Genomic DNA, 27,112 nt, shown 5'->3' on the forward strand with positions numbered 1-27,112 from the left:
GCTCAACCCCCTCAACTCCGGTATCAGCCTAGTAAACCTCCTCTGCACTCCCTCCAAGGCCAAAATATCCTTGCGCAGGTGCGGCGCCCAAAACTGCACACAGTACTCCAGCTGCGGCCTCACCAATGCCCTATACAGCTGCAGCAAGACCTCCCTACTTTTATATTCAATCCCCCTCGCTATGAAGGCCAGCATCCCATTCGCCTTTGTGACCACCTGCAAGCTGGGTTTTTGCGACTCATGCACAAGGACCCCGAGGTCCCTCTGCACCGTCGCCTGCTGCAGTTTTTCGCCACGTAAGTAAGAGTCCTTCCTATCATTCTTCCTACCAAAGTGGACCACCTCACACTTGCCAACATTAAATTCCATTTGCCATTTCCTGGCCCATTCGCTCAGCCTATCTAGATCCTTCTGCAGACTCTCCACACCCTCCGCACAATTTGCCTTTCCCCCAATCTTGGTGTCATCAGCAAATTTCGACACCCTACACTTGGTTCCCTCCTCCAGATCATCTATATAAATGGTAAATAGCTGAGGCCCCAGCACCGACCCATGGGGCACCCCGCTAGTCATGATAGGACTAGCCTGAAACAAGATATTTGCTTTGGAGCAACAATTTGCTGTTACGTAAAACGCATTTTATATTGTATGTTTTTAGCAACTCTGCCTTCGCTTTTATGATCTGACTGTATAGAAGGCAAGTGATTACACTGTCTGTCAGCAAGAAAATGAAGTTGCATTCTGTTCTGACATAGGTATGTTCATGTTTCCATGTGTTGTACCCTCAGCACAATAAATTCATAAACCGTCCACATAATTAGCATCCAGTATATTGGGATGAAGATGGGAGAATCTCTTTGAAAGACTTGTACATTTGTAATTTTTTTCTCTTTTGTTGCTCTTGAAAGTTACATAGATTTGAATTTTTTCTGTTTTCGTATTTATAGGAAGACGACGACAGACTAGGGTGCATCGTACAAGGTCACCGCTGTTTGAAGAAACGGATATTGTTCCACTTGATATTCCAAAATGTTCAGAAGACTTATTGGTGCCCAGTGAAGAGCTGTTGAGCATTATCGCTATTTATGAGGTGTTGAATAATTTTGGAGCAGTGTTGCGCCTTTCACCTTTTCGCTTTGAAGACTTTTGTGCTGCATTGGTTGGTCAGGAGCAGTGCACGTTAATTGCAGAAATGCACATTGCTTTACTGAAAGCAATTTTGCGAGAAGAGGATTCCTCGAACACCACCTTTGGTCCTGCTGACTTAAAAGATAGCATCAATTCCACATTGTACCTTATAGATGGAATGACGTGGCCAGAACTGGTTCGGGCCTATTGCGAAAGCGACCGGGAATACCATCATGTACTACCCTATCAGGAAAAGGATGAATACCCATATGGACCAATAGAAAATAAAATCAAAGTGCTTCAATTTTTAGTGGATCAGTTCCTGACTACAAACATTGCCCGTGAGGAGTTGATGTCTGAGGGTGTGATCCAGTATGATGACCACTGTCGGGTTTGTCACAAGCTTGGTGATCTGCTTTGCTGTGAAACCTGCTCAGCTGTGTACCATTTGGAATGTGTGAAGCCACCACTTGAAGAAGTGCCGGAGGATGAGTGGCAGTGTGAGATCTGTGTGGCACACAAAGTGCTTGGTGTTTGTGATTGCGTGCCTGAAATCCAGAAAAATAAACCATATGTCCGCCACGAGCCTATAGGATATGACAGACACCGAAGAAAATATTGGTTCTTGACTAGAAGGATTATAATGTAAGTATAATTTGTCACAATTTATTATAATTAAAGGAGCACAAGCTTATTCAGATGAAAAATATTTGGTCTTGGTCAGTGTAAGTAGGCCAAGTGAAATCAACATTGGTGTGTCACAAATTACAGTTCAGTATTTTTCAAAATGTTGATTTTGACTTTGATCTTTATCCTTTTCAGGCTGTGGATTTTAATTACTTTTCTGCAGAAATGTGTTACTTGTTGCAGCATGTTTTGTTGCCATTTTTGATGCATTGGGTTGGGAGAAATAATTGTTTATTTTCATTAATTGAGGAATGGGGGAGGCGCACTAGGTATCTAACCCAGGCAGGAGAAGGAATAAAGGCACCATGATGAGTGAATGACAGAGGGCCCTTCCAAGAGTCTTTTCATATAGTGTTACATTGATTCTTGTGCATTTTTTCTGAGAAGCAGAAATCCATTGGGTCCAACTTCAAAAAGCTCCAGCACAGATGTAGCTTAGGGAAGACATTGTGTCAAAATGAATTGCACAAAATTAGATGTCTTTTAGCACACATTCCCAAATAACTTATGTCAAAGTGACCAAGTTTAAATTTAACCTCAAAGTTTTAAATATAAAACATATAATTTTGATCGTTTAATTTAGTTTGTTGTTGAAGCCAAGGGAGTGTTCTCAAAGTTATGCCCAACCTGGTAACCTTGTTGACTCCAAAAATTTTCCTTGGATGGCAAGTAAATTCCAGTATCTCTCCAAGCTACGTTTTGAACTTTCAATTCTGATGCTAAAGTTTTAAAGTTTCTTTAGCCACAGGTAAGATTTGTGACAGTAAGTTACTGTGAAATTCCTCTAGTCGCCACAGTTAAGGTCAATGCACCTAACCAGCGTGTCTTTCAGAATGTGGGAGGAAACTGGAGCACCTGGAGGAAACCCACGCAGACACGGGGAGAATGTGCAGACTTAATACAGACAGTGAATCAAGCCAGGAATCAAATCTGGGTCCCTGGTGTTGTGAGGCAGCAGTGCTAACCACTGTGCTACTGTGCCATCTGCATGTTGAGTCTCATTGCAACACTAAAGTAGATAAAGTTCTGGTAAATTTTGGAATTTTTTGAAGAATGGGAAGTTGCCATTTTTTTTGGCAACTCTTCTTCGACCGTTATCACAAAAAAAAATTAGCCCATGTTTTGCAGTTATTGATAAGCAATGGTGCTCACCACTGACCTAAAGAAAGCTACCATAAAAATGCAGCTGTGTTTGTGGTATGGTTTCTTTTGCCCCGTTTAACTCTGGTGTTGAGTCATGCTTATCCCTTGGCATGCAGCAGCAAGCAGGGTAAGCAGCCATTCATATTGAAGTATTCTCGCAGGCCACAATCCAGTAAGCACTGAATCTATTAACTTTTTATTTCACTGAAGTATCTGGTTTTGGCCGCGTGCTTGTTGTATCTCTTCTCACCCATTTGATCGCTAGCGATGGCGGCTGGGGCGCCGAATCTCTTTGACCTAACGTCCTTCGTCAAAGACCTCTTGGCTGGCGGCGTTGCCGCCGCTGTGTCCAAAACAGCGGTGGCGCCCATTGAGAGGGTCAAATTGCTGCTGCAGGTCCAGGCGTCAAGCAAGCAGATCATGGTCGACCAGCGGTACAAAGGGATTATCGACTGCGTGGTCCGGATACCGAGGGAGCAGGGTAAGTGGAAGGGAAGGGGAAATTAGAGAAAACATGTCCCAAAAGGAAAAACATCACTCCTGGTTGAAAAGTGTGGTCTCTAGCACTTCGTTTCCTTTCTCCAATTTTATTTTGTTCGGATTGTCAGTGTGGGCGTTCAGCCGCCCGTAGCTTCGAGGCTTTCGCCCGTTCAGCGCCTAACGTATTTTTAATGCCCGACGCTCCACGAGCAACGGTTTAAAATCTTCACCTTAGACACGGAGTCGGAAGTTCGGCGGGAGCCGCACTCGCCAAACACGTGGCCGCCAGCCGACCGCGATCATCAGCCCGCGTTTAACTTGCCTTGGCAAAATCGGTTTACAAGGTGTCCAGGTTTACAACTATAGACCTTGTGCTTTATTTCGATGTCCCTTGCAAGTATTTTTTCATAATGTCTTCATAGTCCACAATTGAGCAGCAGGATAACGGTCAGGGGTTTCAACGCTAAGGATAAGGGTAGGGGCTTCAATTGGAAGACAGGTGCCGTCCAACAAGGATAGCTGTTTGGGTCACAACTATTCACCCTTATTTGTTAAGCAACATGTAAGTTTGCCGTTGGCATTGTAAGCAATGATAGATGAACTGAATGGGCAAAACCTTGGCAAATGGGTTTCAATGTGGACAAAAATGATTAAAGGAGGGATGTCATAATCTAGCCATGCAAAGCCGGCAACGCCACACCTGGAGTACTGTGAACAGTTCTGGGCACCACATCTTTGGAACAACTTAGTAGCCTCAGATGCAGATTTACCATATTGAAACCTTGATTCCAAATGCAGGCTACCAGAAATAATTTCTTGCTATTTCCTTCATGTGGATGACTCCGCACTGGCCTTCATGTAATTTCTCTAACATCACATTTCCTCACTGATGACAAAAAACCACTGAGGCCCCATAAAAGGTACCCAACCTGTACTTGCAGCTCCAATCTCCTGGAGTAGTGGGCTTTCACATTAGGTAACAGTTCCAAAATCTTCGTAAAATCATATTCATCACTCCTAAGAGCACAGGATCACTGAGTATGTTTTCTCATTTGCCTGGAAGTGACAAGTGGATTACGGGGGATATTGAAGACTTGGTCAGGAAGAAGAGGGAGGCGTATGATAGGTCCAAACAAATGGGTACGGAGTGTGCGCTGGAGGAATATAGAGAGAGTAGGAGGGAGCTAAAAAGGGGAATTAGAAGGGCGAAGAGAGGGCATGAGATGGCTTTGGCCGGTAGGATTAAGGATAATCCTAAGGCATTTTATTCCTATATTAGAGGCAAGAGAGTAGTTAGAGGGAAAATTGGTCCTCTTAGGGACAAGAGTGGAGAGTTGTGTATTGAGTCGGAGGGAATGGGGGAGCTCCTGAATGAATACTTTGCGTCGGTATTCACGAAGGAGAGGGGTTCGGAATCGTGCGGTCTCTTGGAGGGAGCGGAGCTTCAGTTGCAGGATATAGTTATTACGAGAGAGGAAGTGCTAGGGCTTTTAGGTAGCGTAAGGACGGATAAAGCTCCGGGGCCTGATGGTATTTATCCCAGGCTGCTTAGGGAGGCGAAAGATGAAATTGCTGGGCCTCTGGCGCACATCTTTGTCTCTTCTTTGGACACAGGTGAGGTCCCAGAAGACTGGAGGGTAGCAAATGTGGTCCCATTGTTCAAAAAAGGTAGTAGGGATAACCCTGGGAATTATAGGCCGGTGAGTTTGACGTCGGTGGTAGGGAAGTTAATGGAAAAAATACTTAGGGGTAGGATGTATGAGCATTTGGAGCGTTGCGATCTGATTAGGGATACGCAACATGGCTTTGTTAGAGGGAGGTCTTGCCTTACGAATCTGGTGGAATTCTTTGAGGAGGTGACAAAAACGGTTGACGATGGGAGAGCCGTTGATGTCATCTATATGGATTTCAGTAAGGCGTTTGACAAAGTCCCTCACGGTAGGCTGGTAGAAAAGGTTAAGGCGCATGGGATACGAGGCCAGGTAGTTAGGTGGATTGAGAACTGGTTGGGAAATAGGAGACAGAGGGTAGTTGTGGAGGGTACCTTGTCGGGCTGGAGGCCAGTGACCAGTGGTGTGCCGCAGGGCTCGGTACTGGGACCTCTCCTCTTTGTAGTCTACATAAATGACTTAGAAGAGTGAGTAGGTGGTGTGATCAGCAAGTTTGCTGATGACACCAAGATGGCAGGGTTGGCGGGTACAGAACTGGATTGTCAGGTGATACAACAGGATATAGATAGGTTGGTGCAGTGGGCAGATAGGTGGCAGATGGCATTTAATCCTGACAAATGCGAGGTGATGCATTTTGGAAGGAATAATGCAGAGAGGAGCTATGTGATAAAAGGTAGGTCGATTAGGAGTATAGACGTACAGAGGGACCTGGGAGTGCAGGTCCACAAATCCATGAAGGTTGTGTCACAAGTGGAGAACGTTGTTAGGAAGGCTTATGGGATGTTAGCCTTTATAGGAAGGGGCTTAGAGTATAAAAGCTGCCGTCTAATGCTTCAGTTATACAGAACGTTGGTTAGACCGCATTTGGAGTACTGTGTCCAGTTCTGGTCACCTTATTACCGGAAGGACGTGGAATCTCTGGAAAGGGTGCAGAGGAGGTTTACCAGGATGTTGCCTGGCATGGGGGGACTGGGTTACGAGGAGAGACTGAGGAGACTGGGGCTATTCTCCTTGGAAAGAAGGAGATTGAGAGGGGACATGATAGAGGTATATAAGATACTGAAGGGAATAGATAGAGTTAATAGTGAGAGACTGCTCCCTAGACTGGGTACGAACACAAGAGGTCATCACTTAAGGGTGAGGGGGGGGAGGTATAATTTGGAGGTAAGAGGAAGGTTCTTTACTGGTTTCCACCAAATTGACACTATTTCTTCCCTGAATCTGACCGAGTAGGGTCCCATTTGTAGACATGCAGGGTAGAATAGGTGTAGGGCGATGTGGCGGCGCGGGCTCGTTGGGCCGAAGGGCCTGTTTCCCGTGCTGGGTTGTTCTTTGTTCTTTGTTCTTTGAAGTAATGATTGAGTTAAGATAGAAGCTTAAAGTTATGAATGTTAATTTATTTTATCATATTTATATTGAAATTTGACATTCCACAAATATAAAATTAGCTTTTCAGGACCAGTGAGCGTATTCATCAGTAATCATGAAGTTAATTCAGTGTTTAAAAACTCAGTTGCACCTCATTGAATAAGGTGTAACATTTTTGAGGTTTTTGCAGCGATACCACAGTATGAAAGTGGTAGTTTTCTTCATTCCAGAAATTTCTCATTCATTGAAGCCTGTGGAAACCTCAATAGCACACCCCCTGGAGAAGTGTTGAATCATTGGCAACTCCAGGATTTCTGTGTTATTCTGTCCATGTGCAGAGTGCTGCTGCTGCTGCTGTTAGCAGTTTCAGTAATGATGGTAAATACTGACAGCTCTGTTGTCATTACCGCTGTAAAATCTGGGCCAAAAACTGATGCATTACTTTTTATGGGATACTGTTTGCAAGCTTGAATTAGATATCAAAGTTTCAGTTTAATTGTTGGAGTTCTTAACTCTGAAAAATGTCCTCATTTTTTTTGGGCTTTCAGCATTTCTTACTTTGAATAATGAGATAATCTAGTTAGAGGCTTGATTTATTTATGTGATCTCTGGAATCCCCTTATGACACCTACTACTTCTACTCTTTGCTTGTTTCCTTTAAGACACTCCTTAAACCTTTTTGTTCAAGCGTTCGGCTGTCTGAATGAACATCTCCATAGGTGGCTTCAGTTTTGTACTCCTTGTAGTGCTTCTGTGAATTTTATTGCCTTGGATTTTTTTACATTAAAGGCACAATATAAGTTGTTAGTTTTTATCTTGTTTCCCCTCTGATTTTCTTTCAATCACTGCTCCTTGACACCTAATATTGTCATGAGTTTTACAATCGTTTAGAACTAGGCCTACACGTTATTATACAAAAGCAAATTACTGCGGATGCTGGAATCTGAAACCAAAAGAGAAAATGCTGGAAAATCTCAGCAGGCCTGGCAGCCTCTGTAAGGAGAGAAAAGAGCTGATGCTTCAAGTCCAGGTGACCCTTTATCAGCTTTGAAACCTGATAGCTTTTACAGATGCTGCCAGACCTGCTGAGATTTTCTAGCATTTTCTCTTTTGGCTGCATGTTATTCTATGTGAGCTGAGATCCTGAATGTTAGCAATTGATTTAAACAGAGTTTACAACCAGCCTTGAGTCTGTCATTACTACTGCAAAACCTGGGCTAACGATTGGGTATTTATCTCATTATGCGATACTGCTTGCTCGTTATGTCTAATAAACAAAATTGTGATCGAAAGGGGTAACCTTAGATTAGGGACATAAATAGGAACACCTGGAGCCTGCTCCGTCATTCAATAAGATCTTGGTCCCAAACCTACTTTCCTGCCTGTTTCCGGTAACCACAGTTCAAAAATCAGAGTCATGAATATATTCAATGATACAGCTTCCAACGATCAATTTTGCCACATTGCTGGTTGAAATAAGCTGAATCTCTCCAATCTTAACCGCTTAGTGGCTTTGCATTTGAGACACAATAGTGTTTTGTATTAACTTTTTAGTTAAATTGTTCATGTTAACAGAATTCACAGAATACTACAGTGCAAAAGAGGCCCTTCGGCTCATGGAGTCTGCACCGTTGTGTGAAATGCCCTGACCTGCCCACTAATCCCACTTGCCAGCACTTGACACAGAATTGAAGACATTGTATGTTTTAGCAGTTGAATCCATCTTTTCTAATTAATAGAATTAATTTTGGATCTAGTGAGGCAAAAAGCAGAAGCACTGTGAAGCATCTCTTCACATTAAAATCTCAAATATCAAAACTTATCTGCAACATTTTAATTTTATATTAAAAGTTTAAGAAACTTTATTTTTTGCCATATTAGTTTAAATAAATCCTTAATATAAAAGCAAATTACTGCAGATATTGGAATCTGAAACAAAAACAAAGTGCTGGACCTCTCAGCAGGTCTGACAGCATCTGTGCAGAGAGAGAAAAAAATCCCGTTGGTAGTGATTGATCTGTCTGAAACTAAATTTCAAAATGTAAGTTTAAAAAGAGAATTCATAAAGTATTGAAGTCAATCTGTATATCACTTAAAACTGTGAGTATCCTTGAGTGGATTCATCCGTCGTAGTTCTGGTTGGCTGGTTCATTAGATATTTCTACTGTCATTTGTACAATGCTTTATCTTAGTGTGTTTTAAATACACCAAGTTTAATGACACAAAATATATACAAAAATGTTTTTCAGTCAACAACAACTTGCATTTATAGAGCACTTTTAACGTAAAATGTCCCAAGACATTTCGTAAGAACATGACAAATTTTCATTTGTCATGAACCACATGAAATTTAGGACAGAAAATATAGGTTTCAATGAATATCTTAAAGGCGGATAAAGAAGCTTTGATGTTAAAGAGAGAATTCCAGAATTGGAACCTAGCCAGTTTACGAATGGACACTGGGGACAGGGTCAAGGAATACTGAGCTAACAAACCAGAGTTGGAGCCACACTTAAGTTTTTCTAGGTTGAGGAAGATGAGCTAGGCCACAGATTTGAAATGCAAGTGAGAATTTAACACTTGTAGTGTGGGACTGGAAGCCAGCGTTGATCAGCAAAGCACTGGGAGAGATGAGTGGGAGGCCTTGGAGTAAGTCAAGGTACAGTCAGCAGAGCTTTTGATGGGCTGAAGTTTGTGGAAGGTCAAATGGGAGGCTAACCAGGAGACCATTGCAGTTCTGATCAATCATTGCATTTTATTCACATTATCTGCTCACAAGAGCCTGCCATGCTTTTCTGTTTGTCATTTAAAAAATGATATGCCTATTCTTGAGTTTGGATGTGTTAATACTGTCTTCAACACCAGTGAGTTAACAATGCTTTGCTTTGGATTGAAATGCTGCTGACCTATTTGAACTTTGCTTTCTTTTGTTAATATCCCCTGCCTTTGTTCCTGGTTTTTGGCATAACGCATTCATTTGCACATGATGCATATTCTCAAAGTTGAATTTACTTTGTTTTTATTTTTCCAACTTTGTTAGCCAAATACTGATTGTGAAACTAGCAGTCCTTGGTCTGATGGTTTATTACCAAAGGCAAGACTGCTGTTATTATCTTCAGAATTAATGCAGGCTGTTCAGTTATCAATATTTTTCACAACTGTTTGAGAACAGTTTGGTTGGGAGGTTAATTCTGCCAAGTCACTTTCATGAAACTTGTGGATGAAGCAGCTTACTTTACACTTCCGTGAAAATGTTGGAAGCTGTAAGTGGACCCAGCAGATGTCTTGGCACTCAAAGGAAATTTGTTACAGCACTTTTCTTAAGATTAATCATACTGTTTGAGGGGGCTTAAATGCAAAGGCTCAATTTTGAAATTGTACATCTGTTTGAGCACATGTTTTCAATCAAGTAAATCGGGTTTGGGAGTCTGCAATCTCGCAGCACCAAATTTTCCCCACCTTTGAGGGAAGGTTTACACTTGGCATTGGGCTATCTCTGAATCAGTCTATTTTCTAAAGCATCTTCAGTTTGCACCTGGAGTTGTACCAATGACTTTGTTAGAACAAGTGTGAGAAAACGGAGTTGAATAATTAGCGTTGTATTACCTTAGCTGGTTTTAATAAGAAAATGCCTGATAAGGTGATATTGGCTTCTTCAATTTGTTAAGCTCAATGCCAGTTCCTATGGTGGTGTAACTAAACTTAATTCTACATTGATGTAAAATGTACTTTTCTTCCATGATGTTGACTCAAAAGTAAAGCCTTTGTCTTTGAGTCACTCACACAACTCAAAAATGTAAGCCACTATAGAATTGTAGCTTGCCCTTAAATTAGCTTATTTCAGTCGGATCAGTCGTAAAGAATAATGGACATAATGGATTGCAGTATCTTGATCTTGGGACAGAATAAACCGTGGTCTCCTTTGGATGGTATGCTTACATCTCTGAGATCATACATGAATAATTGAACAAGGTATTGGAAACCACCATGGATTTTGGAACCACACCAAAGCACTAGCATTTTTGTTTTGCTCCTGTTGCAGGATAAATTTTGAAAAAACAATTCTTTGTCCTGTTTTTGAAAAATATATGTGTGTGCATAAAAATGTTCAAAACTGCAGGTGGACAAGGAAGTGCTTAACCTCATTTCATTGAAGTTGATGAGTTTTCCTCTCTCTGACTTCCCCCTGAGAATGCTGGAATTTGTTTTATATGCTTGCAGTTTTATAACCCAAAACTTTGTAAAATCAACCTCTTAGATCTTATTTTTCAGGCAAGAATTTTGAGACACCTTTTGTCGTTGCAGGCCTGTGGTGTATTGCTAGGGAATCCCCAGATTTGAAACTAATTGTGATTTATATGATATCATTTGTCTGAGGTTGCGAATATGCCTAATTCACATTCAGCGGAAGCTTATCTCTATTCAGAAGATAAAGAATTTTGTGTAGCTGATGTTTTACAGAGCTGATACCTTGCTATTCTGAGTACCAATGCGTTCTTGCTTCAATCTTGTGTATCATTGTGTTGCTCTTTTTAAACTAAATTTCAGTTGTGTATATGCCATTGTAGATTTCCACATTTCTATTTTGGTAGATTTTTGCTTTAATGTACCAAGCAGTGGAATGGTTGGATGTATTTTTTATGACTTTTATACACATTGGGTTCATAATTTTGCCCAAAATATTCTGGGAAGACAAAGGAGCAGGAGTAGGCCATTCAGTCCCTGGAGCCTGTTCTGCCATTTAATAAGATCATGGCAGGTCTGATAGTAACCTCAAATCTTCACCCTACCTACCCCCAATAACCCATCAGCACCTTTTTACCAAGCGACCTTTGCCTTAAAAATAAATTGAGGCACTGCTTCCACAGCTTTTTCAGGAAGAGAATTCTAAAGTTTAATGACCCAGGGAGAATTTTGCCTCATCTCTGTTTTAATAGAGTGGCCTCTTATTTTTAAAAAGCTGGAAAAAATGCAGCTAGTGGTGCTCTGCAGGGATCAGTGCTAGGACTTCTGTTGTTTGTAGTATATATAAATATCTGGAGGAAAATGTGGGTGGCCTGATTAATAAATTTGCAGATGATATGAAGATTGGTGGAGTTGCTGATAATGCTGGGGATTGTCAGAGGATACAAGGGATATAGATTGGAGACTTGGCAGAAATGGTAGATGGAGGTTAGTCTGGACAAATGCAAGGTGATGCATTTTGGCTGATCAAATTTAGGTATGAATTATACTGTAAATGGCAGCACCCTTTGGGACATTAACATATAGAGGAATCTGGGTGTGCAGGCCCACAGTTCCATAAAAGTGGCCAAGGTGATTAAGACGGTATATAGCATGCTTGCTTCATCACTTGGAGCATTGAATAAAGGAGTTGGGAAATCACGTTGCAGATATATAAAATCTTAGGCCATATTTGGAGTATTGTGTGCAGATCTGGTCACCACACCATCAGAAGGATGTAGATTTGGCAAGCATGCAAAAAAGGTTCACCAGGATGTTGCCTGGTTTTAAACAGTGTTGGTGATGAGGAGAGGTTGAATAAACTAGGATTGTTTTCACTGGAAAGACAGAGGTTGAGGGGGGAGCTGATAGAGGCCTACAAAATTGAGAGGCATAGTCAGAGGCTTTATCCAAGGGTGGAAGTGTCAATTTTGAGGGGGAAATTTTAAGGGAGATGTACAGGGGAAGTTTTTCATGCAGAATGGTGGGTGCCTGGAACGTGCTGCCAGAGGAAGTAGTGCGAGCAAGCACATCAGCAACATTTTAAGAGGTATCTGAATGGGTACATGAATATTGAAGAAATAGAGGGATATGTTCCGAGTAAGAGCAGAAGGTTTTTTAAGCTTGGGCATCATGATCGGCATGGGTTTGAAGGGCTTGTTCCTGTGCTGCACTTCTTTTGTTCTTTGTTCAACCCCATTGCCGCAGGTTAGGAGTCTTGTAGGTCAGATTGGGTAAGGCAGCCTGTTTCCTTCCCCAAACCAGTCTTGAACAATAGTCCAGTAATTTCATGGTTACTATTACTCATACTGGCTTTTTGTTTTACTGCAGATTTGTTTAATTAACTGAATTTAAATTCCTCAATTATCTTGGGAGGGGATTAAAATTTATATATGCTGGAAATTAATCCAGGCTTCTAGATTACTAATCCAGCATCATAACCATGATGCATGTCATACCCCATATTCAGGTTGGGATACATATCCAATGCAACTTTCTGGTATCTTAGCAAAATAGCACGCAGGGTTATAAATTTTGTAGAATTGTGCCTTCACCGGGGAGCCTCGGGGTTAGAATAAAAAGGAAAAACATTCATTAAACTATAGATGTTAGTTAATTTCTTCTGTATATTGTGTATTCTCACTATATATCTGATGGTTTCTTTTTGTCTCTTTGTTTTATATAAATTTCTCCATATGATTACCTTAAACTACCCTTTCTTTCCCAATCTCGAGGCAGAAGCTATGTTTTAAAAACAACAAAGAACATCCCAGCACAGGAAACAGGCCCTTCGGCTCAACGAGCCCGCGCCGCCATTTCAGCAAAGCATTTTCCTACACCTACCCTGCCCCGTGTGTATGTGAATGGTACCCCTAATGTAGCCAGATTCAGGGGAGAATAGTGTAGGGTCAATTTGGTACATCAGTCAGCCTAAGAGCACATCTTTGGGGGTGTGGGAGGAAACCGGAGCACCCAGAGGAAGCCCATGCAACCACAGGGAGAATGCGCAAACTCCCACAGACACAGGCCCAAATCCATGTATCTGCACAGCTGGCAGTGATAGTCACTGAGTTGTTGTGGTGCCCGTCTGCTGGTCCAGGATTAAACAACACAACGACACGAAGTACTAGGCCACTCTTGAAACATCCAAGAGCAGCCCACGCACGACCCACCGTGTGCATGCCCCTCGTTTGACAACAAGGTGGACTGACACCTGTGGATTAAAAGAGACAAAACATTAACAAGTAATACTACATTTCCAGTGTCGTCCCGAGGCTCTGACCCTTTTTAATACCGTCTACTATAACCCTCCATCCCTGTTTCGCTCATGAGTCTATCTAAGTAAACCTTAAACAAGTCCAGTGTGCCTGCTTCCACCACCTTACTTGGTAGCGCGTTCCATACCCCCACGACCCTCTGCATGAAAAACCTTCCTCTAGTATCCAAATTATACTTCTCACCCCTCACCCTTAGATCATGACCTCTCGTAATAGTTGTCCCCAATCTAGGGAAAAGCCTACCACTGTTGACTCTATCTATTCCCTTCATTGTTTTATACACCTCTATCAGATCCCCCCTTAATCTCCGTCTTTCTAAGGCGAAGAGCCCCAGTTTTTCCAACCTTTCCTCGTAACTCAGTCCTTCCATGCCAGGCAACATCCTGGTAAACCTCCTCTGCACCCTCTCCAGGGTCTCCACGTCCTCTGGTAGTAAGGTGACCAGAACTGGATGCAGTACTCCAAATGCGGTCTAACCAACGTTCTGTACAACTGAAGCATTAGACGACAGCTCTTATACTCTATACCCCTTCCTATAAAGGCTAGCATTCCGTAAGCTTTCTTCACAACCTTCTCTACCTGTGTTGACACCTTCAGAGACTTGTGCACCTGCACTCCCAGGTCCCTCTGTATTCCTATACTCTTAATCGGTCTACCTTTTGTCATGTAACTCCTCCCTGCATTATTCCTTCCAAAATGCATCACCTCGCATTTGTCAGGATTAAATTCCATCTGCCATCTATCTGCCCAATATACCAACCTATCTATATCCTGCTGTGTCACCTGACAGTCTTCCTCAGTATCTGCCAATCCTGCCATCTTGGTGTCATCTGCAAACTTGCTGATCACACCACATATGCCCTCTTCCAAGTCGTTTATATATACTACAAAGAGGAGAGGTCCCAGTACTGAGCCCTGTGGCACACCACTGGTGACTGACCTTCATGATGTGGGTATGCCGGCGTTGGACTGGCGTAAACACAGTAAAAAGTCTGACAACACCAGGTTTTAGTCCAACCGATTTATTTGATAATAGACTCACAAGCTTTCGGGGTTAGCCCCTTCGTCAGGTGAATGGAGAGTTCTGGCCTCAGACAGAGCATATAAAGCAATCTCTAAACTGTCTGTGCTTTTTATGCTCTGTCTGAGGTCAGAACTCTCCATTCACCTGACGAAGGGGCTGACCCCGAAAGCTTGCGAGTCTATTATCAAATAAATCGGTTGGACTAAAACCTGGTGTTGTCAGACTTTTTACTGGACTGACCTCCAGCCAGAAAAGGACCCTTCCACTACTACTCTCTGTCTCCTATTGCCCAGCCGGTTTTCAATCCATCTAGCTACCTGTCCTTGTATCCCATGTGCCTTAACGTTTTCTACCAGCCTACCGTGAGGGACTTTGTCAAACGCCTTACTGAAATCCATATAGATGACATCAAGGGCTCGCCCATCGTCAACCGTTTTTGTCACCTCCTCAAAAAATTCCACCAGATTCGTAAGGCAAGACTTCCCCTGAACAAAGCCATGTTGCGTATCCCTAATCAGATCGCAACGCTCCAAATGCTCATACATCCTATCCCTGAGAATTTTTTCCAATAATTTTCCTACCACCGATGTCAAACTCACTGGTCTATAATTACCAGGGTTATCCCTACTACCCTTTTTAAACAGCGGTACCACATTAGCTACCCGCCAGTCCTCTGGGACCTCACCTGTGTCCAAGGAAGAGACAAAGATTTGCGTCAGAGGCCCAGCAATTTCATCTTTCACCTCCCTAAGCAGCCTGGGATAAATACCATCAGGCCCTGGAGCTTTATCCGTTTTTATGCTACCTAAAAACCCTAGCACTTCCTCCCTTGTAATGGATATTTCCTTCCACTGATCTACAGCTCCCTCCAAGACATTACACGACACCAAACCCCTCTCCTTTGTGAATACCGATGCAAAGTATTCATTCAGGATCTCCCCCATTCATAAGAACATAAGAAATAGGAGCAGGAGTAAGCCATCCAGCCCTTCGAGCCTGCCCCGCCATTCAATAAGATCATGGCTGATCTGTTGCTGCTCAGTTCCACTTCCCCGCCCTCTCCCCATAACCCTTAATCCCCTCTCCTATCAAAAACCCATCAACCCGCGTCTTAAAAATATTTAGCGAGGCAGCCTCCACCACTTCAACGGGCAGAGAATTCCAGAGATTCACCACCCTTTGAGTGAAGAAGTTCCTCCTCAACTCCGTTCTAAACCGCCCCCCTTTTATCTTGAGGCTGTGCCCCCTAGTCCTATTGTCTTTTTTGAGCGGGAAGAGTCTCTCTACCTCTATCCTATCCATCCCATTCATCATCTTACACGTCTCAATGAGATCTCCTCTCATTCTTCTAAACTCTAACGAGTACAAGCCCAGTTTATTCAGCCTCTCCTCATAGCTCAACCCCCTCAACTCCGGTATCAGCCTAGTAAACCTCCTCTGCACTCCCTCCAAGGCCAAAATATCTTTGCGCAGGTGCGGCGCCCAAAAATGCACACAGTATTCCAGTTGCGGCCTCACCAATGCCCTATACAGCTGCAGCAAGACCTCCCTACTTCTATATTCAATCCCCCTCGCTATGAAGGCCAGCATCCCATTTGCCTTCCTGACCACCTGCTGCACCTGCAAGCTGGGTTTTTGCGACTCATGCACAAGGACCCCGAGGTCCCTCTGCACCGTCGCCTGCTGCAGTTTTTCGCCCTGTAAGTAATAGTCCTTCCTACCATTCTTCCTACCAAAGTGGACCACCTCACACTTGCCAACATTAAATTCCATTTGCCATTTCCTGGCCCATTCACCCAGCCTATCTAGATCCTTCTGCAGACTCTCCACACCCTCCGCACAATTTGCCGTTCCCCCAATCTTGGTGTCATCAGCAAATTTCGACACTCTACACTCGGTTCCCTCCTCCAGATCATCTATATAAATGGTAAAAAGCTGAGGCCCCAGCACCGACCCCTGGGGCACTCCACTAGTCACCATCCGCCAATCCGAATAGCACCCGTTGACCCCCACTCTCTGCCTCCTATTTGACAACCAATCCTCTATCCACGCTAACACCCTACCCCCAACTCCATGTCCTTCGACCTTCTGCAATAACCTCTTGTGAGGCACTTTGTCAAACGCCTTCTGAAAATCTAGAAAGACCACATCCACCGGCTCTCCTCTATCCACCACCCTAGACACATCCTCATAGAACTCCAGTAAATTTGTCAGACACGACTTCCCTTTAATGAAACCGTGCTGCGTCTGCTCTATCAAGCAATTCCCTTCAAGATGCCTCGCAATTTCCTCCTTAATGACAGATTCTAACATTTTACCTACCACAGACGTTAAACTAACCGGCCTATAATTCCCCGCCTTTTGCCTGGCACCTTTCTTAAACAACGGCGTAACATTAGCCGTTTTCCAATCATCCGGCACTTCCCCGGAATCCAGCGACGTTTGGAAAATAACCACCAAGGCATCCACTATCACCTCCGCCATTTCTTTCAGAACCCTCGGATGCATTCCATCCGGTCCTGGGGACTTGTCCACAATCAGCCCCTCCAGTCTGTCGAGCACCGCCTTTCTAGTAACAGTAATGTCATTAAGACCCTCCAGTCCTACCACCTTTCCATTGCTAACACCCGGCAAATTATTCACGTCCTCCTCCGTGAAGACAGAAACAAAAAAGTTATTCAATACCTTAGCCATATCCCCATCCCCTACCACTAGGTCCCCTTTCTCATCCTCTAAAGGACCAACATTCACCCTAGCCAGCCTCTTCCTTTTTATATATTTATAAAAACTCTTGCTATCCTTTTTTATATTAAGCACTAGCCCAGCTTCATAGTTTCTCCTACCCTTCCTTATCAACTTCTTTGTCAATCTTTGTTGACATTTAAACCTCTCCCAATCCTCTTCTCGCCCACTACTCTTAGCTACTCTAAATTCCTCCGCTTTTAGTTTAACACTTTCCTTCACCTCCTTCGTTATCCACGGCTTATTACCTCTCCTCCTACTATCCTTTTTGACCATCGGAATAAATTTCCGTTGAGCACCAAGAAAGATCTCCTTAAAGATCCTCCACTGCTCCTCAACAGACCCTCCCTCCAACGCGCTCTCCCAGTCCACATTCGCCAATTCTTCTCTCATCCTACCGTATTCCCCTCTATTCAAACAAAGGACGCGTGTCCGGGAACCCACTTTCTCCTCCTCCATCTGCACCAGAAACTCCACCATACAATGATCACTCTCCCCAAGAGGATCCTTCACCACAAGGTCCCTAATTCTACCCGCTTCATTACATAGCACCAGATCCAAGATAGCTCGCTCCCTCGTCGGCTCCAACACACACTGTTCGAGGAAACTATCCCGGCAGCATTCCAAGAACTCTTCCTTGAGCCCCCCACGTCCAACATGGGTCGACCAATCAATATGCAGATTGAAATCCCCCATAACTACGGCCGTCCCATTCCTGCACGCCGCACTTATTTGCGCGTTAACAGCCCGTCCCACCTCCAGATCATTATTCGGGGGCCTATAGACGACACCCACCAGTGTCTTCCTCCCTTTGCTGTTCCTAATCTCCACCCACAACGATTCCACCCTCTCCTCCTTTGCTCCAATATCATCCCTTGCTACCACCGTGATGCTATCCTTAATCAGCAGAGCTACCCCCCCCCCCCTCTTTTACCTCCTGCCTATCCTTCCTAAACACTTGATAGCCCTGTACATTCAGCTCCCAGTCCCTGTCACCCTGCAGCCATGTCTCTGTAATGGCCACCAGATCGTATCCATTTGTGTCGATCTGCGCCATCAGCTCATCCACTTTATTCCGAATGCTTCGTGCATTCAGATAAAGTGCTTTCATCCCAGCCTTCACCTGGACCCTATTTGCCGCAACGCCACCAACTATACTCACGCCCCCTACTCCCTCTATTATTGGGACATCCTCGGCCTCTTCCCTTACATGTACACTCTCCTTAACTTTAGACCTCGTAAGGTCACCTACCCTCGCACCCTCCCCCCCGCTAATTAGTTTAAAAGCCCTGTCTACAGTCCTCTTTATTTGATTCGCCAGCACTCTGGTCCCAGCACGGTTCAGACCAACCCCATCCCGCCCGAACAGGTCCCACCTACCCCAATACTGGTGCCAATGCCCCATAAATTCAAACTCATTCCTCCCACACCAATCCCTGAGCCACCCATTCACTTCCTTAATCCTGTCAACCCTACGCCCATCTGCACACGGTTCAGGCAGTAGCCCAGAGATAACCACCTTGTCGGTTCTACTTTTTAATTCCATTCCCAGCTTTTCATCCTCCCTCCCCAGATCCTCAGTTCGCATTTTGCCTACGTCGTTGGCACCCACATGTACCACAACGACCGGATTCTCACCCTCCCACTCCAGGTTCCTCTGCAGCCCAGATGCGACATCCCGGACCCGAGCACCAGGCAGACAACACACCCTTCTGTGCACTTTGTCATTGTGACAAAGGACAGTGTCAATACCCTTCACCCCACTATCCCCAATCACTACTACGTTCCTTTTCCCTTTCTCTTTGCCTATGTCCTGCTGCAGCACTGTACCGTGTGCAGTTTGCTCACCAACCTCACCTGCCTCGTTCTCGTCCAGCCTGGAAGCAAGAACCTCAAACTCAAACTCAAACCTCAAATTCCCTCAGACTCGATGCATAGCTCCCCTCCTTTGTCCCTGACAGGATCAATTTTCCCTCTAACCACTCTCTTGCTCCTAATATAAGAGTAAAATGCCTTTGGATTTTCCTTAATCCTATCAGCCAAAGCCATTTCATGCTCTCTTTTTGCCCTTCTAACTCCCCTTTTAAGCTCCCTCCTACTCTCTCTATATTCCTCCAGCACACTCGCCATTCCCAGTTGTTTCGACCTAACATATGCCTCCCTCTTCTTCCTGACCAAGTCTTCGATACCCCCTGTAATCCGCAGCTCTCTAATCCTGCCTTTCCCATCCTTCCTCTTTGCCGGCACATGCCTTTCCTGCAACATTATCAGTTTGCCCTTGAAAGCCTTCCACTTACCAACCGTGGACTTGCCAGCTAACAACCCCTCCCAATCAGTGTCCTTCAGCTGCCTCCTAATCCAGCTATAGCTCGCCTTCCCCCAGTTCAGCACCCTCCCCTTCGGACGGCACTCATCCCTTTCCATTTTTATCCTAAAGTAGACAGACTTGTGGTCACTGTTAGCCACATGTTCGCCTACTGCAACCTCAACCGCCTGCCCCGGCTCATTACCCAACACTAAATCCAGTATAGCCCCCTCCCTAGTCGGGCTAGTTACGTACTGCTCCAAGGACCCTTGCAACACATTTTACAAACTCCTCCCCATCCGTACCCCCAGCTCTAGGCACCTTCCAATCCACTCCAGGAAGATTAAAGTCACCCACTACAACCACCTTATTCTTCCTGCACCTATCTAAAATGCCTCTGCAAATACCTTCCTCCACTGACCTCGGGCTGTTGGGTGGCCTATAGTATACCCCTAGCATTGTAATCTCTCCCTTTTTATTCCTCAACTCCACCCACAGCGACTCAATCCCTAACTCCTCCCTATTATTCTCCCTCTGCACTGTTGTGATGTCCTCCTTTACTAACAGCGCCACCCCACCACCTCTCTTCAACCCTCCTCTGTCACACCTAAAACACTTATACCCAGGAACATTCAGCTGCCAGTCCTGCCCTTCCTTTAACCACGTCTCCGTCACTGCCACCACACCTAACTTCGTCACAGACATCCAGGCCCTAAGCTCATCCGTTTTACCTGTCACATTCCTCGCATTGAAACAGACGCAGTCCAACCCACCAGGGCCACTCAGAACCTCCTTCCCCCGGATAATTTTCCTTTCACCCAAACCTACCCTATCACCCAACTCACTCCCGACCCCAGTGTCTAATGAGCTATCAGTCTCATCCCCACCTCCCCTCCCTATTAGTTTAAACCCTGCCTAAACACTCCAGCTAATTTCCCTGCTAAGACATTTGTCCCTCTCCCATTCAAATTTTCCCCATCCCTCCTGTACAGTTGCCCTTCTCTCATAAATACTTCCCAGTGGTCTACAAAAGTAAAGCCCTCTACCTTGCATCAATCCCTCAGCCATGCATTCAGCTGCATGATCTTGTTATTCCTAGCCCTGCTTGTACTAGGCAGCAGCCCAGAGAATGCCATCCTGGAGGTCCTGCTCTTCAGTTTGGACCCCAACTCCCTAAATTGCCTGCGTACATCTGCCCTACTCTGCCTTCCTACGTCCCTCTCACCTACGTGTATTATTACTTCTGCCAGGGTCCCCTCCCCTTTCAAAATTCCCTCTATCCTCTCCGATATGTCCTGTACCCCTGCTCCAGGGAGGCAGACTACCATCCTGGAGTCATGCTTCTGCCCACAGAACCTCCTGTCAATTCCTTTGACCCTCCCATCCCCCACCACTATCACATTGCCAGCCCCCTTCCTTCCCTCTGAGTCATTCTGGCCCTCCTGTCTTTCCTTTTGTACCCCTGTCGATGCCTTTTGGGGGGCCACTGGGGTGGTCTTTGGACCAGGACTATTCTTCTTCTTCTTCCTCTTAACAGTTGTCCACCCATCCTGCTCCTCAGCCCCTGGGACCTCCACTTGTTCATGGTTCCTAGCCGTTAACTCCTCATTCTCCCTGACCAGAAATGCATCCTCTAAACGCACCTCTAGTTGCCTGACCCGGGCCCTCAAGCGCTGCAGCTCTAAACACTTGACGCAGATGTGGGCCTTCAGGAGACGTGGTGCCTCCAAGAACTCCCACATGTAGCACCTAACACAGCTAACGCTCCTCCCCATAGCCCCTGCCATGTCCCAACCTCACTTGGGTTTGTATGTGCCGAAATGCAACACGGGAAAGATAGAAACTGCAACTCACCTCGTCTAAGCCTGCTCTCGCCTAAGCCCAGCGAGCCAAAGCCCTTATACCTCTCACTCAGCTCCCACTCACTCCACTGCCCGCTGTCTATCACTGCCTTTTTATACCCCGCGCTCTCCCTTCCCGACTAGCCCCTCGCCTAACTTCCAGTACAGAAGTAAAAAGCACTTACAGAAACCCCGCGAACCGGAAATGCAGTCAAAAAGCGTTTTAAAGTAAATCTGAGTACTGCTGTTCTCTCAGACATCAGCATAATTCACAACTTCATTAGGAGGAGTCTGTATATTATTTATTCTCATCAAATTATACAGCAGGATGCCACCCCAATCATCATCTTGGTCAGCACCATCCAATCTAACCTGCCCAGATATTTTGAAGTAGGATGGCATGGTGACACAGTGGTTAATATTGCTGCCTCACAGCGCCGGGGACCTGGGTTAAAATCCAGCCTCGGGTGACTGTGTGCAGTTTGTACATTCTCCTCCTGTTTGTGGGTTTCATCTGGATGCTCTGGTTTCCTCCCACAGTCCAAAGATCTGCAGATTAGGTTGATTGGCCATGCTAAATGACCTTAGCGTCAGGGGGATTAGCAGGGTAAATATGAAGGGTTATGAGAATAGAGTCTAGGTGGCATCGTGCTCGGTGCAGACTCGATGGACTGAATGATGACCTCCTGCATTGTAGGGGTTCTATGATTTTTAAGGAGGTAGGGTTTCTAGAAGGTGGGGAAAGACCTGATTATTCCAGTTTTTTCCTGATGTCACTTTTGCTGAACTCTTCCAGGAAAGTCTACAAAACACTGTGAGAAGTGAAAGGCAATTCGCACCTCATCAGCATGCCTGCATGCAATGGTGTGGTGCCCTAGTAATGATAGTGAATGAGGAACCGAGAGAGTGCAAGTTTAAATTTAACCATGCTAAATGGTGAAATTGAATTCAATAAGATTGTCAGCCAGCTGCAGATTTGAATGTGAAATCTACATGGACATAAACACGGTGTGTTTTACGGGCGGCACAGTGGTTAGCACTGCTGCCGCACAGCGCCAGGGACCCAGGTTTGATTCCTAGCTTGGGTCACTGTGTGGAGTTTGTACATTCTCCCTGTGTCTTCATGGGTTTCCTCCAGATGCTGCAGTTTCCTTCCGCAATCTGAAAGATGTGCTGATTAGGTGCATTGATCCAAACAGGCGCCTTGGTGTAGTGACTACAGGATTTTCCCAGTAACCTCGTTGCACTGTTAATGTAAGCCTTACTTGTGACTAATAAAATAAACTTTAAACAAGTTCACTACTATTGTTCAAGGAAGGGAACCTTCCACCAACTGTGTAGTTTGCTTTTACATTTACAGGCGTGTGCACACAATGTAGGGTGGGGAGATATACAAATAATAGCCAACACCATAGTGTGATACAACTATCAATAACCAAAAGAGAGCATCTAAAAAAAATTAGAAGTTAAATTTGGTGTTTTTGGGCCAGAAGCACGAAGAAGTCAAAACTTGCATACATTAATCTAGTCAACGAGTTGTCATGTGGTCTCAACATTAACTTCACAGATGTTACCAGGCCTGAGTTTCTTTCCTCAGACTTTTGTATCTATTACCTAATAGAAGCTGCCCTTTTGTTTTGAGTTGTCCCTAAGTTAATTTACTTTTGTTTATTTGGTTGGTATCCAAAAAGAAGTATCTGATTGAGGAAGGTGGAAGAAAGTATGTCCAGGCTTGTGGGATCCTTGATTATGCTGACTGCTTTTCTGAGGCAGCAGGAAGTGTAGACAGAGTCAATGGATGGGAGGCTGGTTTGCGTGATGGATTGGGCTTTGTTCACAACCCTTTGTAATTTTTTGCTGTACAGGAGCCATACCAAGCTGTGATACAACTCTCCCCATGCCTGCATGGGATTCCTCCAGGTATTCCAGTTTCCTGTCACATTCTGAAAGATGTGCCGGTTAGGTGCCAGACTAGGGGAATTTCACAGTAACTACTTTGCAGTGTTGATGTAAGCCTTACTTGCGACTAATAAATTAATTTGATAAAATGTTGTCTATGGTGCATCTGTAAAAGTTGGTGAGAGTTGTAGCAGTCATGCCAAATTTCCTTAGCCTTCTGAAAAAGTAGAGGTGTTGATGGGCTTTCTCAACTATGGCATCTGCATAGCGGGGGGGAACCAGGACAAGTTGTTGGTTATCTGGACACAGAAACTTGAAGCTCTTGACCATTTCCACTTTGTCCCTATTACTGTAGACAGGGGCATGTCCTCCACCATGCTTCATGAAGTTAATTACCTATCTCCTTCATTTTGTTGACATTGAGGGAGAGATTAGTGTCGTTGCACCAGTTCACCAGATTCTCACTTTCCTGTACTCTGTCTCATCATTGTTTGAGATCTGATCCTCTGCGGTGGTATCAAATGCAAACTTGAAGATCAAGTTGGAGGGGAATTTGGCTGTACAGTCAGAGGTGTATAGTAAAGGGCTGAGGACACAGCCTTGTGGGACACCGGTGTTGAGGATAATCGTGAAGGAGGTGTTGTTGCCTTTCCTACTGATTTGCAGTTTGTGGATTAGGAAGTTGAGGATTCAGTCGCAGAGGGAGGAGTCCCAAACCATTTGGAGATCAGTTTTGTCAGAATAATGGTGTTGAAAGCTAAACTGTTGTCAATGAAAAGGAGTCTGACAAGTCTCTTTGTTATCTAGGTGTTCTAGGATTGAGTTTAACATTTTGTACGTTTGACTAATGAAAAAGCAATTTTATCATTATAGTTAATGAACAAGCAGTTCATTTTAAACATACTATTTTCGTTTAACTTGGTGTGTTTTGAGTTTATGTTGGTGCCTTTTCTTTCATCTTTGACTACACTTGAAATTATTTTCAGCGCATGTCATATGCGAAAGCATTAGTTCAAAGCAAAAATCAACAAAAGGTTGATTCTGTTGGGCATTTTCGTGTGTTGGAGTTTTCCACCACCCATTCTTGAGGCCTATTTTCCCTGTGAGATAGAGCACCCACATCAATTATAGTATCTGGTCAAGATCACTGAGGCTACAAAGGATGGGAAAGTCAACAATATTTTCTACTCTTGACTGTTATCTCCAATGCATTTAGGGATACCGAGTGCTTACTGCAGCTCATTAGCCTCCTGTAGCAATTTGAGCCTCCGACTGGTTGTTTGGGTAAAGTGCCAGGAAAGTACAGAACTGGTGGAGCTGTTAAGAGCCTTTGGCTTTGGAATTATGGGGGATAAAAAATTTATCCTTCTAAAAGCTTTTCAGTGGACATATTGAAACTATGCATGGTGACACAGTGATTAGCACTGCTGCCTCAGTGCCAGCGGCCCTGGTTCAATTCCGGTCTTGGATGACTATATGTTTGGAGTTTGTAAATTCTCTTCGGGTCTGCATGGATTTCTCCAGGTGCTCTGATTTCCTCCCACAGTCCAAAGATGTGCAGGTTAGGTTGATTGACCAGGCTAAATTGTCAGTGCAGGCTCTGTGCTGAGTAGCCTCCTTCTGTATTGTTGTGATTCTATGATTCTGCGTTCGTTTGTCTAAAGTTTACATAAGCTGGTTGTAGCACAAATCTGCTCACTGAGCTTGAAGACGAAATGACTTGGAATTTAGAAAATCTTGGATTCTAATTGTACCTTTCAGTTACCTAAAGCAAATGGCCATCCTTCAAGTGTAAACTTGATTGTTGGATACTGGCAAGTTATTTGACCAAAGGTATTACAGTCAAGTTTGGGTTTCTGGATCACGATCCTGTTTTCTCCTCGCACCAAAATAGTATTGGCTTTTTGTATCTTTTTAATAATCCTCTCTCAAGTCCATCACATAGATTGTGAGCATTTACTTTGTGGAATTTTGCTGTGTGCAAAATAGCTGTCACACTTGTAAATAATAGCATCAATTGTATGCAAAATGCTTTTGTAGCACTTCCAAGTATGGAAAGTTTCAATAAATATCAAGGCTTTCTAATGGTGCTGCTATAGATATATATTTATTTCCATTTCTATAGTCCTTTGAATGTGTGATTTTGGCAGCATAAGACCCCTTTTGAAACCCTCCTCTTTGACCAAACTTCAGTTACCTGTTTTCCCAGTAGTCCCATGTCCCCATGACTCAGCGTCCACTTTTTTTCTTGTAACTCTGAACTCTAAAGAACCTTGAACCTTGTACTTTAAACACATTTGTCTGAATGCAAGTTGTTGTTGTTGTAGTAGTACTAAATCTGACACATACAACTGATAGAAACGTGACTGATAAAACATTGAAACAGCCAAGTTACACTTGTTGAGCACGTTCCTCTGGTGAGACAGAATCTCTGATATGTACATCATGAAGCTTTTGGTACAGTGGTGATTAAACTAAGGAGCATTGATGTAATATGATTAAGGCAAAATAGTTGAATATGTTTCATTCATTGGGGTGGCACGGTGGTGGCCAGGGACCTGAGTTCAGTTCCTGGCTTGGGTCGCTCTCTGTGTGTAATCTGCGCATTCTCTCCATGTCTGCATGGGTTTCCTCTGGGTGCTCTGGTTTCCTCCCACAGTCAGAAAGACACTCTCTGGTTAGGTGCATTGATCAAACTCAATTCTCTCAATGCAACTGAACAGGTGCTGGAGTGTGGTGACTAGGGGATTCTTTGCAGTGTAAGCCTACTTGTGAAACTAGTAAAAATAAAACATATTCACTCTAGCTAGACATTTGTAACAGCACTACTTTACAATGTGAAAGATGTTTGATAGAACAGCGCATTGAAAATTTAAAATTGAGGTGAGTTGTTCTGTAATGAAGATGTCAGTTGTATGATACCACATATCAAACATTAATTGATGCAACAGGTGTAGAAAATCTTCAGAAGTGAATGCATTACACACTGCATTGCTGCTTTTAATAATTGTATTAGAACTCTGGCCTTAATATAAGGTGTTGGCAATTCGAGCTGCTGCAATTAATACATTGCACTTGGTGTAGTGTTTCCTGTAGTTACACTGTTTTTGCTTTGCAGTTGTAAAATATTTGCTTGTGGTTCAAAGTCTTAACATCCTTTTGGAAAAGGACAAAACAGAAGTTCTAAATTGGGTTAAGACTAATTTTACTAAGCTGAGAAGTGATTTTACAAGATTGCACTTGAAGGTAAATCAATATCGCAGCAGTAGGAAGCATTTAAAGGAGAGATTCGAGGAGTTGAGAGCAAATATGATCCCACCATGAAAAAGGGCGTGATGACCAAATATAGATCCCCCTGGATGTCAAGGTGCTTACAGTTAAAATAAGATAGGAAAAGAAAATCTAGAGAATTCAATTCTGCAGAAAGCTGAGAGGAGTATAGAAATTGCAGCAGTAAAATGAAGAAATAAATTAGGAAAGCAAGGAGAGGGCGTGAAAGAATGTTGGCAAGCAAAAGCGAGGAGAATCTAAAGATGTTTTATCAATACATTAGGAATAAGAAGATAATTAGATTATCTTTTTGGTCTCTTATGGGCCCTAGTATCTTCCTCTGTGTGGATACAGAAGTTTAGATATGCTCCCTAATGAATACTTTGTTTCTGCCTTCTCAGAAGAGGGGGACGATGCAGGCATTGTAGTTGAGAAGGAATGTGACACATTGGATGTGATAAACTTGGGGAGAGAGAAAGTGTTAAGAGGATTAGCATCCTTGAAAGTGGATCAATTACCAGGACCGGATGAAATGCACTCCAAGCTGTGAGAGA

The 27,112-nt window shown here is 43.9% G+C and overlaps 1 protein-coding gene across 22 annotated transcripts in view; it reads left to right on the forward strand.

The window, feature by feature from the left end:
- The window catches only part of bptf (bromodomain PHD finger transcription factor), a 160,383-nt gene that overhangs the window by 16,311 nt on the left and 116,960 nt on the right, over positions 1 to 27,112 (forward strand). For all 22 annotated transcript variants that reach the window (XM_080209404.1, XM_080209392.1, XM_080209383.1 and 19 more), the window contains exon 2: positions 948 to 1,773. In XM_080209404.1, the coding sequence (XP_080065530.1) occupies positions 948 to 1,773 (826 nt within the window). The remainder of the gene's footprint in view (positions 1 to 947; positions 1,774 to 27,112) is intronic.

The sequence above is a fragment of the Carcharhinus amblyrhynchos genome, chromosome 21 (assembly GCF_965287045.1).
Source record: "Carcharhinus amblyrhynchos chromosome 21, sCarAmb.v2.hapA, whole genome shotgun sequence".
Taxonomy (NCBI): Eukaryota; Metazoa; Chordata; class Chondrichthyes; order Carcharhiniformes; family Carcharhinidae; genus Carcharhinus; species Carcharhinus amblyrhynchos.